General features: G+C 37.4%; 1 protein-coding gene across 30 annotated transcripts in view; it reads left to right on the top strand.

Moving 5' to 3' along the window:
* The window catches only part of CCDC7 (coiled-coil domain containing 7), a 295,714-nt gene that overhangs the window by 116,635 nt on the left and 163,843 nt on the right, over nt 1-15,236 (top strand). For 24 of the 30 annotated variants that reach the window (XM_032621413.1, XM_032621412.1, XM_032621420.1 and 21 more), the window contains 2 exons: nt 2,931-3,041; nt 8,196-8,306. The exons of 4 other annotated variants lie outside the window; for them this stretch is intronic. In XM_032621413.1, the coding sequence (XP_032477304.1) occupies nt 2,931-3,041; nt 8,196-8,306 (222 nt within the window). Of the gene's footprint in view, nt 1-2,930; nt 3,042-8,195; nt 8,307-15,236 lie in introns of those variants that run through there. 2 more of the 30 variants (XM_032621440.1, XM_032621421.1) reach the window with 2 other exon arrangements.

Genomic DNA, 15,236 nt, shown 5'->3' on the forward strand with positions numbered 1-15,236 from the left:
AAAGAGAATTGGTCCTTGTATTGTTGTTGAATTGGTATCTCCATGGGGAGGAGAGTCTAGGGTTTTCTGTTCTGCCATCTTCCTGATGTCACCGTCTTGACTTCTTAACTTAGATGTGGCCATGTGATTTCCTTAGGTCAGTTTAGCATGAATTGGTCATGTGTGGAAGCATTAGGGGCCAGTATGTGCTTCCCTTCATTCTCTCTTTTCCTTTGCTGCTGTGGCTAGGAATGTTGCAGATAGTAAGATTTATATCAGCCCTAGTTCCAAAGTGATAATGTTGAGCAGAACCTCTAGGTAAACTTTAATGAACATGGAGTAGGGACAGGAAATAGATCTTTGTATTTAAGCCACTGGAATTTTACAATTGTTTGTTACTTCAACATAATCTCACCTATCTCAGTTTATACAGTTTGCAATGATACAATCATAAATGATATGGCCGATTTTTTGTTCTGTTCTTCTTTAGTTTGGGCATCAGGGTACTGTTAGCATTGTAAAATGAAATGGAGAAAAATGTGTCTTTTTCTAAATTTTTTATAGGTTATATAGCATAGATATTCTGTAATCCTTGATGGTTTCATAGACATTTCCCCTAAAACTCTTTAGCCTTATGACATTTTTAGCAGTAGATTTTCAGTATTTTCCCCTGAGGATATTAGTCTTTCCAAGTTTTTTTGTATTTCATTAAATATATTTGGCAATATATTTTGTGAGAATGTTATTTACTTTGTCTAGACTTATATCACTTTTGATACAAAGATATATAAAATATTGTCTTATAATTTTAAAATATCTTCTATTTTCTATAGTTATATTCTTTTTGTATTTCTTGTATTTACTGGAAGAAGTAAAAGTAGTAGTTTAGAGCTCAGGCTCTGTAGCTGAACTTCTTGGGTATGAATTCAAGCTCAGCCAGTTATTAATCATATAACTTTGGTTAAACTAATTACCTTCTCTGTCCCTCACTTTTCTCATGTACAGATGAAGGAATAATATTTTGTGCTTCAAAGAATCATTTTGATAATTAAGACATAAACTCGAGAACTTAAAGTGGTCCCGGACAGACATTTTCACAAGTTTCTGATGGAATCCAACCTAGTTCCTTCCCTTTTAAAAAATTCAGCTTTTTACAGAACAATAACAACACTGATAACAATAGTACTGTGTTATTGACAGGCTTCTAGTGCTTCTTCAAATCCCAGAGCAATCATTCTCCTGAAATCAGAGTAGACAGAAATCATGAATTCTAATTCTAACTGGTGAATAGTGGACTGTGCCCTTGGCACTCTCTTCTTTTAAACTTCTAATTAAATTACTTTGTATGATTTTATAACTCATACTATTCTTCTTTTTTTAGTTCTAAGATTATCCTAGCATTAGCAAGTAGGAATTTATCCAAGATAATTACTATGGCTTTATGACATGACCCTAGTATGAGTAGTCATTGAGAAATTCCCGACCGTTTAGTTTAGTATGACAAGATGTCCCATGCTGTCTTGCACATTTCCTGTCTTGCACATTTCCTGTCTCATAGCTGGAATCAGCTCTTTTTCCTAGGAACCGTGATTTTTTAAAATGGGAAATGTTATTAGAAACCAAGATCTGAAAACTACTTGTGCCCATTGGTACTGGGGTAGCTTTGAGGTACATTGAGCAGTCAGACTAGAAAATACAAATACACGTGTGTGTCTATATGTGTATATATATATTTATACACACATACATATACGTATTCATACATACATATACCTACAAACACACACGTGTGTATGTGCATGCATATATACATAGACATATTTAGAAATTACGAGTTTCTTACAGATACTTTCAATTCTAATCTGTCCCCTCAAGGCTTGTTCTTCCACTTCTGTGTGCATGTCCCTTCTTTCATAGTGTAAATCCTGACTTCGCACAACATCAGCCTATTTACTTGTTTGCTCAATCCTGTAAAACTCTAAAAGTGTTTTAGAACTGACTGATTAGCTTATATCATTAGAAAAATAAACCATGTAAAATATTTCATGATTTTATTTCTCTTACCCAAGATTGAGCGTGTAGTACTGTATTCATGAGTTAGTTGGATTAGTGCCTTTTTAATTTAAGTTCAGTTGATTTATTTCTTAAGTTGCTTTCCTGTTTAGTGTACTCGTCATATTCTTGTTAATATAATTTTTTGGAATATATAGAATATCAACCTACTTTCAAAAGAGACCGAGAGAGAGGGAGAGGGAGAGGGAGAGGGAGGGACGGAGAGAGAGAGAGAGAGACCATCTTTTCCTGAATCCCTTCCCCTACATTCCCCAGTTTACCCCTTCTGTTGCAAGTAACCATCTATTATATCGTTTTCTGGTTTATTATTTCTGTATTTCATTTTGTAAATGTAAGTGTCTCTATTTTTCTTAATTTTCCCCCTTCCCCTTCTTTCTTACCTCAGAGGTAATATGCTAGATATCTGCTTTTTCACTTTTATTTTTCACTTAACATTCTTTCTTGGAAATTCTTTCATGTCAGTTTCTAGAAAACTTTTTCATTCATTTTTACAGCTGTATATTTATAGTTTATAGTATATTTCTTAGGTTATTCAAGCAATAGTCTGTGAATATTTAGCTGGTTTTGAATATTATGCAATTACAAATGATGCTCTGGTAAGTAACCTTGTGCATATGTGTCTTCATTGTTTGGCCTATGATTGTAACCTAAAGTATAAATAACCGAAGAAAACTAGAGACTAATAGAAATATATTCAAAACACTCATTAAAACTTTTCTCACAATTTTCATGTCATACCTAGCATTATGGTAATTTATTTTTAACTTTATCAAAATGAAAGAAAGTTCTGCTGTACACTTGTATAAAGTTGAAGTTTAGGTATTTCACAATAGATATATATTTTCTATTCAGTGGGCTAAATGCATTTCTTGATGTAGGTTATGATGAAGCATCAGATGAAAAGCTTATGCTTAACCATCAGGATTCAGTGTCAAAAAGCCAAACACAAGTAAAGAAACAAAGAACTTTCAAAAGGGAAAGACTCTCTAGTAAGTACAGTAATTATAAATAACTTCATATTATTTTAAATTAAACTCATCAGAAGATCTTTTTTCTTTGCTCCCTGAAGATAATATCTCAGCATATGTTTTGCAGAAATTTTACATGTTGATTTTTTTTTTCTGCGGTACGCGGGCCTCTCACTGTTGTGGCCTCTCCCTTTGTGGAGCACAGGCTCCCGACGCGCAGGCTCAGCGGCCATGGCTCACGGGCCCAGTTGCTCTGCGGAATGTGGGATCTTCCCGGACCAGGGCACAGACCCGTGTCCCCTGCATCGGCAGGCGGACTCTCAACCACTGTGCCACCAGGGAAGCCATACATGTTGATTTAAAGTATGAATACCCTAAGACAACTAGAGAGCAAAACTGAAATTATTGATACAATTTGGTTGGAATTTCTGATCATAAGACTATTTCATTCTCAGTATCCATTAAGGGCAATAATAGGTCAATAATTGTCTCACTAAGGCTGTGTACCTTTCAGCCAACCTGGGAAATTTCTGCTCCAAAAGATCAGTGGTTGCCTCTCACCTATGTCAGTGTCTTTTTGCTATAGGCTTCGATGGGTGAAAAGAGGTCAGTAACTTAAAAACCAAATGGGGATCAGGTGGGTCCGAGGGAAGGCAACTTGAATGGCCTGATGGAAGTCCTCCAGAGCATCCTGTTGGTTGGGTCTCCACTCAGAGGTAATAGCCTTTATGCTAACCCCACAGATATGTGCCATCAAACCCCTGTGAGCAGAATGCAAATGTGTTAGTAGTCAGAGAGTCCCATCAATATTCAGACTTTTTTTTTTTTTTAATAATTTGGGGAAGGGAGGGCCAAAAGATATGCAAACATCTCCTCTAGAGTAAGATTTTTATCTGCTACCCTGGAATTTCACTTGGATACTAAGTCCTTGTCTATATTAATGACCCAGCCATGTTGCCACATATGGATCAACAGGGTGTGCAGTCCTGTGGGATGGTGCCTTTGCCTGGGCCCACCAGAAGGATGTCATCAATATAGTAGAAAGCTATTATTCCCTCTGTGAGTGGGACTTTTTCTAAGTCATGCTCTATCCATTGAAGATAGGCAGATGGGGAATTTAGGGAGCCCTGTGGAAGGACATTAGTGGCATATTTCAATTAATTCTACATAAGGGTGAACTGATCCTGGTCATTTGCACGGAGAAGGATGCTGAAAAGAGAGTTCAAGTTGTTGGTTGCTGTATATCAAGTTCCTTCACCTTGGGCAATAGCTTCTGTGACAGTCACAGTGCCAGGTTGGTACTAACACTCTGTGCAGCCTTAATTACTTAGTCTGTAGGCACCTGACGTTTTGTGCACAGGCCTGTTAAATGGAGAAATAGTCTATGGAATTTGTTGGCTTCTTTAAGCTCAGCAACAAGGGCAGTTATTTCTTTTTTACACCCAGGGAGTCAGTATTGTTTTTGGTAGATACGGGCACTAGATTCTGGTAGTTGGGTCGCTCAAGATCTTCCACCTGCCCCATTAAAATATCCTAACTGCAGCAAATCCCGTCACAACATGAGAGTGGATGCGAGTGGTGGGTCATGTAAATAATACATCTATACCGACAATATATTCAGTAGTAGAGGCCGTAACAATGCACTGTACGGTAGTGTGGGCTGGAAAAGGTTTCTGTTTGTGGTGGTGGCCCCAAACCAGACAGCATTATCTGTTTTCCCCTCATCCTGGCGCCAGGGCTTGTGGGGATTACAGTTATCAGTGTACCGCCATCCAAAAGGCCCAAGAAATGTAATTCTCGCCTGCCTGCAATTTGTACTGGAATAGGCCCTCATATATCTTCACTGGGGATGTAGGAACCTTGGTATAACCCTATCTTGTTTTTTATTTATTTTTATTTTTTTTGTGTGGTATGCGGGCCTCTCACTGTTGTGGCCTCTCCCGTTGCGGAGCACAGGCTCCGGACGCACAGGCTCAGCAGCCATGGCTCACGGGTCCAGCCGCTCCACGGCATGTGGGGTCTTCCCGAACCGGGGCACGAACCCGTGTCCCCTGCATCAGCAGGCGGACTCTCAACCACTGCGCCACCAGGGAAGCCCTTGTTTTTTATTTTTGAAAGCTGTGATCAGGGTCAGTGTATGTGGAGTTCTTTGATCCATCTCAGAATTCACTGATAAAGGTAGCGAGAATAGCACTTGCATTATTCATAGTGGCCACCACAAAGTGGACTGTAGTGGGGGCTACATGCTGGGTCCTCATGGCCCATCATCTAACAATGAGTACCTTGGTGGAGAGCATTAGTTTACCACTGTATGGTAATCAGGCCCATAGATTTTTAGGTAAGGTCATTGCCCATAACATCCAGTAGAGGGAGCATTATTACCATTTTTACATCACTTTTTCTTTCTGGGCAGCAATTTCTGCATGCCTGAAAATTTGCCAATTAGGATCTGCCTGTGTCACAACTGACTGACACAACTTATGAGGAAATTTGATTGAGCTTGATAACCAATAGGATTCACAAAAGTGAACTTAGAAATCTGAGTCTGGTAAGACCCAAGTCTAAGTTCTCTCCAGGTCACTGGGCAAAGTGATTCCAAAGTCCTATACATTCTTTTGTATTAAAGGCATGAGTCTCGGTGTCAGGACTTAGAACTAACAATAGTCATAGAGTATAACTCAGCTTTCAGGGTCTCTGATGACTTTTAGGTCTGTCTCTGGAGAACCATAGCCATTAGCTAGGGAATTGTTTCCCTAGCTCTCTTAAGAGTCCCTCTGTTAGATCTCTAATTTGACTCATCAGTGGAACTTGACCAGAGTTTGGAGGCTAAAGTGAAGGTCCAATGTTCCCTTCAAACTGAAAGTCTTATTTAACAATTTGTGAGAACTTCCTAAGAGTGCTCTGTGGCCTCCACCAGCACTTTCTGAGGCTCACAGGCTAAGTGTCCCATTGGATCCTCACACTCTTGCAGTTGATCCATTTGCAAAGTCCAAGGGTGGCCCAAATCTCTCACACCTCCTAAAAGTGTGTAGGATCTACAGCATTTGTAGGATCTACAGCATTATATTGATCACTTTGCTCACTGTACCAGTTTCTCAGAGAGCTAGAGAGCTGCCGGTTGTCGTTGGCCAATTAAGATAACAAACTAAACAAAGTAAAATTCTGCCTTTTTTCACTTACTCTGATAGTATAAGCAAGAATCTAAACAGAAGAGGGCTGAAGCTCTACCAGTCTTCCATTTTCCCCACAGAACAGCACTAGGCAAGGGTCAGGTGTATCATTATAGACAGGAGAGAGTGGGGGCAACATCTCACTGCCCCAAACAAAAGGCTTCTGCTGTTTTAAGGACACTGGGCCCAGGGGAAGGATGAGGAGGCAGAGTTTGGAGCAGATAAGTACTTTACACCGAATCAGACTGAGAACAGTGTCTTCCAGATCTATCTTTAAGGTGGTGTAGGTAGAGGCATCTGAATAGTACAGGTTCAGTACATCTGAACCTCTGAATGGAGGTTCCTAGGCCAGAATGCAGATAAATGTAAGATCATGGTCATCTAGAAGTGGAGGTTAAGGGTCAGCCTGACTGCAGCTACTTCTAGTGCCTGCAGTGTATACATCAAGTCAGTGTGGGGTTGGAAGCTTTTCCCTATAAGAACTGCCAGGTAGGTTTGTAATTGCTTATGGGGCTGAAAGATCATATACAGGGTTTTGACTTGCAGTTGGAACCTCAGTGTATGTATACACACACACACACACACACACACACACACGCACGCACACATTCATACGTACCTATACCTACATACACATAAAAGTGAACATATATATGCATATACACATACATAGGCATATTTAGAAATTATGAGTTCTTACAGGCACCTTCAATTCCAGTTAATACCCCTAGGGCTTGTTTTTGCCTGCCTTCATTTTATATGTGGATGTCCTTCCACAGTGAGAATCCTGACTTTGAGTAACATCAACACATTTATATATTCACTCCATCCTATAATGCTTCTAAAATTGTTTCAGTCACTTAGCTGATACTAGGGAAAAAACCTACTAAATTTTTTGTGATTTTTTTTTTTTTTGCATCCCACTCTACCAAGTCTTTTACAGAAAAGGTTTCTTTTTTGTGTGTGTGGTACGCGGGCCTCTCACTGTTGTGGCCTCTCCCGTTGCGGAGCGCAGGCTCCGGACGCGCAGGCTCAGTGGCCATGGCTCACGGGCCTAGATGCTCTGCAGCACGTGGGATCCTCCCGGACTGGGGCACGAACCCGTGTCCCCTGCATTGGCAGGCAGACTCTCAACCACTGCACCACCAGGGAAGCCCTAGATATTCTTTATTTCAGTTTTTTTTTCATTTATTGTTGCCTCCTAGAAATCCCTCCAATTCGTTTTATAGAGACCTTTTGCATTTCTTTTACAGTAGTAGGTACACTTGTTATACTACAGCATATACCATAATTTATACTTCACCGTAGTTTATAATATATACTTTAATTTATTCACCCAATCTTCTATGCTTATATATTTTGTTGCTTTTAGCTATTTTGCAATTACACATAATACTGTAATGAAAAACTTGTACTTACACATTTTCTTTTTTTTTTTTAAGAAGTCAACATAGGTTTGTGTTTTTTTTAACATCATTATTGGAGTATAATTGCTTTGCAATGGTGTGTTAGTTTCTGCTTTATAACAAAGTGAATCAGCTATACATATACATATATCCCCATATCTCCTCCCTCTTGTGTCTCCCTCCCACCCTCCCTATCCCACCCCTCTAGGTGGTCACAAAGCACCAAGCTGATCTCCCTGTGCTGTGCGGCTGCTTCCCACTAGCTATCTATTTTACATGTGGTAGTAGGTACACGTTTTCATTGTTTGGCCTATAAATATGTATTTACCTAAAGTATAAATAACACAAGAAAACTAGAAACTAATATAAAACATATTTGATGCCTAGGAATGTTTATGAAACACTGAGACCGTTTCAACATACATCTATCAAAAATGATCTCGCAATTTTCATGTGGATCTAGCATTGTGGCAATTTACTTAAAACTTTATAAAAATGAGAGAAGATGCTGCTGCATAATTATTATAAATTTGAAATTAGAGATTTCACAATAAATCTATTTTCCCATTTAAGTGGAGTGAATGTATCTCTTTTTGAAGCTCATGATAAAGTACCAGATAAGAAGCTTATGCGTGAGAATCAAGATTCAGTGTCAAAAATCCAACAGCAAGTAAAGAAAGAAAGAAATCTCAGAAGGGAAGGACACACTAGTAAGTATAGTAATTATAGAAAATTTTTAAATATTTTAAATTAAACTCATCAAATGAGCTTTTTTGTTTGGTTCATGGATATGTATTTGGGCATGTATTTTATTTTATTTTATTTTTTAAATTAAGTTAAGTCAATTTATTTATTTTTAATTTTTTGACCTCACTGCATGGCATGTGGGCTCTTAGTTCCCCAACCAGGGATCAAACCCGCGCCCCCTACAGTAGAAGTGCAGGGTCTTAACCACAGGACCAGCAGGGAAGTCCTGGGCATATATTTCATAGAAAATTTCTACTTTGACCTAAAGTGTTAATACCCTAAGATAATTAGAGAACAGAAATAAAAGTATTGATACCTTTTGATTGAGATTTCTAGTACTAAGATTATTTTAAGGCCTTGGGTTATGTACTCAGTATGATTCAATAACAGACCATCAACTGACTCTTAAAGGGTGTACACACTTCTGAGCTCTCTCCAGGAGATTTGGGTCTATAAGTTCAGCAGTTAACTGACCTGTCTGTGGCAGTGTCCTTTAGTCATAGTTCATAGTTGGTGAAAAAAGAGGTGCTGAGACCTGTAACTCAAACAGGAGATGTGGATCACAGGGACCAAAGGGAATGGTCAAATTCAACATCATGAGATTTTTCCATATGTTTTCTTCAAGAAATTTTATAGTTTTAGGTCTTAAGTTTCAGTCTTTAACCCATTTTGAATTAATTTTTGTGTATGATGTAAGGTAAACATCCAACTTTATTGTTTTACATGTAGATATCAGTTTATTCACCTATTTCTTGGAGACACTGTTCTTTCCCCATTGATTGGTCTTGACACCCTTATTAAAGGTCATCAACTATACATGGGAGGGTCTAAGCTCTTTAATCTATTCCATTGGTCTGTATGTCTGTCTTTATGCCCCTACCACACTATTTTGATTACCTGTGCTTTGTAATAAGTTTTGAAATTAGTAAATGCTAGACGTATAAATTTGTTATTCTTTTTCAAGATGTTTTGGCTATTTGGGATCCTTTGAGATCCTGTATAAATTTTAGCATGCGTTTTTCTACTTCTTCTGCAAAAAATGCACTTGGACTTTTATAGGGATTACACTGAATCTGTAGATTGCTTTAGGTAGTACTGAGACCTTAACTATATTAAGTTTTCAAATCCAGGAACATGGGATGTTTTTTCATTTATTTGTCTCTTCTTTAATTTCTTTCAGCAGTGTTTTTTTAAATTAATTTTTATTGGAGTATAGTTGCTTTACAATGTTGTATTAGTTTCTACTCTACAGAAAAGTGAATCAGCTATACGTATACATATATCCCCTCCTTTTTGGATTTCCTTCTCATTTAGGTCACCACAGTGCATTTAGTAGCGTTCCCTGTACTATACAGTAGGTTCTCATTAGTTGTCTATTTTATACATAGTATCAATAGTGTATATATGTCAACCCCAATCTCCCAATTCATCCCATCCCCTTCCATTCCCCCTTGGTATCCATATGTTTGTTCGCGAGTCTGTGTCTCTGTTTCTACTTTGCAAATAAGATCGTCTATACCATTTTTCTAGATTCCACATACATGCGTTAATATACGATATTTGTTTTTCTCTTTCTGGCTTCACTTCCATGTTGTGGCTATCGTCAGTAGTGCTGCACTGAACATTGGGGTGCATATAGCTTTTTTTTTTTTTTTTTTTTTGCGGTATGCGGGCCTCTCACTGTTGTGGCCTCTCCCGTTGCGGAGCACAGGCTCCGGACGCGCAGGCTCAGCGGCCAGGGCTCGCGGGCCCAGCCGCTCCGCGGCATGTGGGATCCTCCCAGACCGGGGCACGAACCCGTGTCCCCTGCATTGGCAGGCGGACTCTCAACCACTGCGCCACCAGGGAAGCCCTGCATATAGCTTTTTGAATTTTGTTTTTCTCTGGGTATATGCCCAGTAGTGGGATTGCTGGGTCATATGGTAGTTATATTTTTAGTCTTTTAAGGAACCTCCATACTTTTCTCCATCATGGCTGTATCAATTTACATTCCCACCAACAATGCAAGAGGGTTCCGTTTTCTCCACACCCTCTTCAGCATTTACTGTTTGTAGATTTTTTTGATGATGGCCATTCTGACCAATGTGAGGCGATACCTCATTGTAGTTTTGATTTGCATTTCTCTAATAATTAGTGATGTTGAGCATCTTTTCATTTGTTTGTTGGGCATTTATATGTCTTCTTTGGAGAAATGTCTATTTAGGTCTCCATTTTTTGATTGGGTCGTTTTTTTGATATTGAGCTGCATAAGCTGTATATTTTGGAGATTAATCCTTTGTCAGTTGCTTCATTTACAAGTATCTTTTCCCATTCTGAGTGTTGTCTTTTCATCTTGTTTATGGATTCCTTTGCTGTGCAAAGGTTTTAAGTTTCATTAGGTCCCATTTGTTTATTTTTGTTTTTATTTCCATTTCTCTAGGAGGTGGGTCAAAAAAGATCTCACTGTGATTTATGTCAAAGAATGTTCTGCCTATGTTTTCCTCTAAGAGTTTTATAGTGTGTGGCCTTACATTTAGGTCTTTAATCCATTTTGAGTTTATTTTTGTGTTATGGTGTTCTAATTTCATTCTTTCACATGTAGCTGTCCGTTTTCCGAGCACGACTTATTGAAGAGGCTGTCTTTTCTCCATTGTGTATTCTTGCCTCCTTTGTCATAGGTTAGGTGACCATAGGTGCATGGGTTTATCTCTGGGCTTTCTATCCTATTCCATTGATCTATGTTTATGTTTTTTTGCCAGTACCATGCTGTCTTGATTACGGTGGCTTTGTAGTGTAGTCTGAAGACAAGGAGCCTGATTTCTCTGGCTCCGTTTTATTTTTATTTTTTTACTGTTCCTTTTTTTTCTGGCTCTGTTTTTCTTTCTCAAGATTGCTTTGGCTATTTGGGGTCTTTTGTGTTTCCATACAAATTGCAAAATTTTTTGTTCTAGTTCTGTGAAAAATGCCATTGGTATTTGATAGGGATTGCATTGAATCTGTAGACTGCTTTGTGTAGTATAGTCATTTGCACAATATTGATTCTTCCAATCCAAGAACATGGTATATCTCTCCATCTGTATCATCTTTGATTTCTTTCATCAGTACTTTATAGTTTTGCTTGCACAGGTCTTTTGCCTCCTTAGGTAGGTTGATTTCAGCAGTGTTTTATAGTTTTCAGTTTACATGCATTTTGCCTCCTTGGTTAAGTTTATTCCTACATATTTTATTATTTTTGATGAATTGTTTTCATAGTTTACTTTTCATATTGTACATTAATAGTTTGTAAAAATGTAACTGATTTTTACATGTTGATTTTGTACCCTGAAACTTTGCTGAATTCATTTATTAATTCTGCTGGGGTTTTTTTGTGTGTGTATGCATGTGTGAATCTTTAGGGTTTTCTATGTATAAGGACATTTTATCTATGAACAGATAATTTTACTTCTTCCTTTCTAATTTTTATATCTTGTATTTCTTTTTTTGCCCAGTTGCTATTGTTAGGACTTCTAGTACTATGTTGAATAGAAGTGGTGAGAGTGGGCATCCTTGCCTTATTTTTGATCTCAAAGGAAGTTTTTAGTTTTTCACCACTGAGTGTGATGTTAGCTGTGGGCTTTGCTTATATAGTATTTATTATATGTGGGTATTTTGCTTTTAATCTTAGTTTGTTGAGTGTTTTGTTTAATCATAAAAGGATGTTTAATTTTCTGTATCAGTTGAGATGGTCATGTGTGGTTTTTTTTTCCTTCATGCTATTAATGTGATGTGTCACATTAATTGATTTTCATGTATTAAATCAACCTTGCATTCCAGGAATAAATCCCACTTGGATGTGGTATTTAATCCTTTTAATGAGCTCTTGAATTCTGTTTGCTAGTATATTGTTGAGTTTTGCATCTGTGTTCATCAGGTATACTGGCCTGTAATTTTCCTTTCGTATAATCCCTTTGTCTGACTTTGGTATCAGGTTAATACTGGCTTCATAGAATGAGTTTAAAAGTTTTCCTATTCATTTTTTTGGATGAGTTTGATGAGGACTAGTGTTAATTTTGTTGTTGTTGTTAATGTTTGGTAGCATTCTGCAGTGAAGCTGTCTGGTCCTGAGTTTCTATCTGTCGGGAGGTTTTTGATTACTGATTTAATCTACTAGTTACTGTTCTTTCAGATATTCTGTTTATTCATGATTCAGTTAGTAGGTTGTGTTTCTTAGAATTCATTTTTTTCTAGGTATTTCAGATAGTTGGCATACAGTTCATAATGTTCTCTTATAATAAGTTTTATTCCTATGGCATTGGTTGTAATGCCCCTTCTTTCATTTCTTATTTGAGTCTTTTCCCTTTTTTCTTAGCTATCTAACTAAATGTTTTCAATTTTGTTGGTCTTTTCAAAAAACCAACTCCTGGTTTTATTCATTTTCCTTATTGTTTTTCTCTTCTCTGTCTCACTTACCTCTGCTCTAATCTTTATTATTTCCTTCCTTCTGCTATCTTTGGGTATAGTTTTATCTTCTTTTTCTAGTCCCTTGAGTTGTAAAGTTAGGTTGTTTATTTGAAATATTTCTTCTTTTTTTTTTTTTTTTAGTTTCTGCCCTTTTAATTTTTTTTTTTTTATCATCTTTATTGGGGTATAATTGCTTTACAATGGTGTGTTAGTCTCTGCCCTATAACAAAGTGAATCAGCCATACATATACATATGATCCCACACGTCTTCCCTCTTGCGTCTCCCTCCCTCCCACTCTCCCCATCCCACCCCTCCAGGCTGTCCCAAAGCCCTGAGCTAATATCCCTGTGCCTTGCGGCTGCTTCCCCCTAGCTATCTACCTTACTACGTTTGTTAGTGTGTATATGTCCATGACTCTCTCTCGCCCTGTCAAAACTCACCCTTCCCCCTCCCCATATCCTCAAGTCCATTCTCCAGTAGGTCTTCATCTTTATTCCTGTCTTACCCCTAGGTTCTTCTTGACATTTTTTTTCCTTAAATTCCATATATATGTGTTAGCATATGGTATTTGTCTTTTTCTTTCTGACTTACTTCACTCTGTATGACAGACTCTAGGTCTATCCATCTCATTACAAATAACTCAATTTCATTTCTTTTTAAGGCTGAGTAATATTCCATTGTGTATATGTGCCACATCTTCTTTATCCATTCATCCGATGATGGGCGCTTAGGTTCTTTCCATCTCCGGGCTATTGTAAATAGAGCTGCAATGAACATTTTGGTACATGACTCTTTTTGAATTTTGGTTTTCTCAGGGTATATGCCCAGTAGTGGGATTGCTGGGTCATATGGTAATTCTATTTGTAGTTTTTTAAGGAACCTCCATACTGTTCTCCATAGTGGCTGAACCAATTCACATTCCCACCAGCAGTGCAAGAGTGTCCCCTTTTCTCCACACCCTCTCCAGCATTTATTGTTTCTAGATTTTTTGATGATGGCCATTCTGACTGGTGTGAGATGATATCTCATTGTAGTTTTGATTTGCATTTCTCTAATGATTAATGATGTTGAGCATTCTTTCATGTGTTTGTTGGCATTCTGTATATCTTCTTTGGAGAAATGTCTATTTAGGTCTTCTGCCCATTTTTGGATTGGGTTGTTTGTTTTTTTGTTATTGAGCTGCATGAGCTGCTTGTAAATTTTGGAGATTAATCCTTTGTCAGTTGCTTCATTTGCAAATGTTTTCTCCCATTCTGAGGGTTGTCTTTTGGTCTTGATTATGGTTTCCTTTGCTGTGCAAAAGCTTTGAAGTTTCATTAGGTCCCATTTGTTTATTTTTGTTTTTATTTCCATTACTCTAGGAGGTGGGTCAGAAAGGATCTTGCTGTGATTTATGTCATAAAGTGTTCTTCCTATGTTTTCCTCTAAGAGTTTGATAGTTTCTGGCCTTACATTTAGGTCTTTAATCCATTTTGAGCTTATTTTTGTGTATGGTGTTAGGGAGTGATCTAATCTCATACTTTTACATGTACCTGTCCAGTTTTCCCAGCACCATTTATTGAAGAGGCTGTCCTTTCTCCACTGTACATTCCTGCCTCCTTTATCAAAGATAAGGTGTCCATATGTGTGTGGGTTTATCTCTGGGCTTTCTATCCTGTTCCACTGATCTATCTTTCTGTTTTTGTGCCAGTACCAGACTGTCTTCTTTTTTAATGTAAGCATTCATAGCTATAAATTTCCCTCTTAGCACTGCTTTCATTGCATTGCATATATTTTGTTATGTTGTGTTTTCATTTTCATTTGTCTCAAGATAATTTCTAATTTCTCTCGCAATTTCTACTTCACCCATTGTTTTTTTTGAGAATATGTTTTTATATTTCCCACATATTTGTGGATTTTCAAGTGTTTCTGCTACTATTAATTTCTAGTTTCTTTCCATTGTGATCAGAAAAGTTATTTTGCGTAATAACAGTATCCTGGAGGATGTTCCATGTGTACTTGAGAAAAATGTATTCTGATGTTGTTAGGTGGAGGGTTTTTTGCATATATCTATAATGTCCAGTTGGCCTATAGTGTTGTTCAAATCCTCTAATTTTCTTATTGATCTTTTTTCTGGTTGTTCTTTCCATTATTGAAAATGAGGTATTGAAGTCTCCTACAATTTTTGTTTTATGGTCTATTTCTCCATTCAGTCTGGTTAATGTTTTCTTCATGTATTTAGGAGTTCTCATTTCTGATGAATATATGTTTATATATATATATATATATATATATATGTTTATATAATGTTTATATTAATAATGTTACATATTCCTGGAGAATTGACCTTTTTATTATCATATAATATCTTACTTTGTCTCTTTAACAGGTTTTGACTAAAGTCTTTTCTGTCTGATATTATAGTATAGCCATCACTATTCTCTTTTGGTTATCAATTGCATGGGGTATCTGTTCCCATCCTTTCACTTTCAGT

This window comes from Phocoena sinus, chromosome 2 (genome assembly GCF_008692025.1).
Source record: "Phocoena sinus isolate mPhoSin1 chromosome 2, mPhoSin1.pri, whole genome shotgun sequence".
In the NCBI taxonomy this organism is placed as follows: domain Eukaryota; kingdom Metazoa; phylum Chordata; class Mammalia; order Artiodactyla; family Phocoenidae; genus Phocoena; species Phocoena sinus.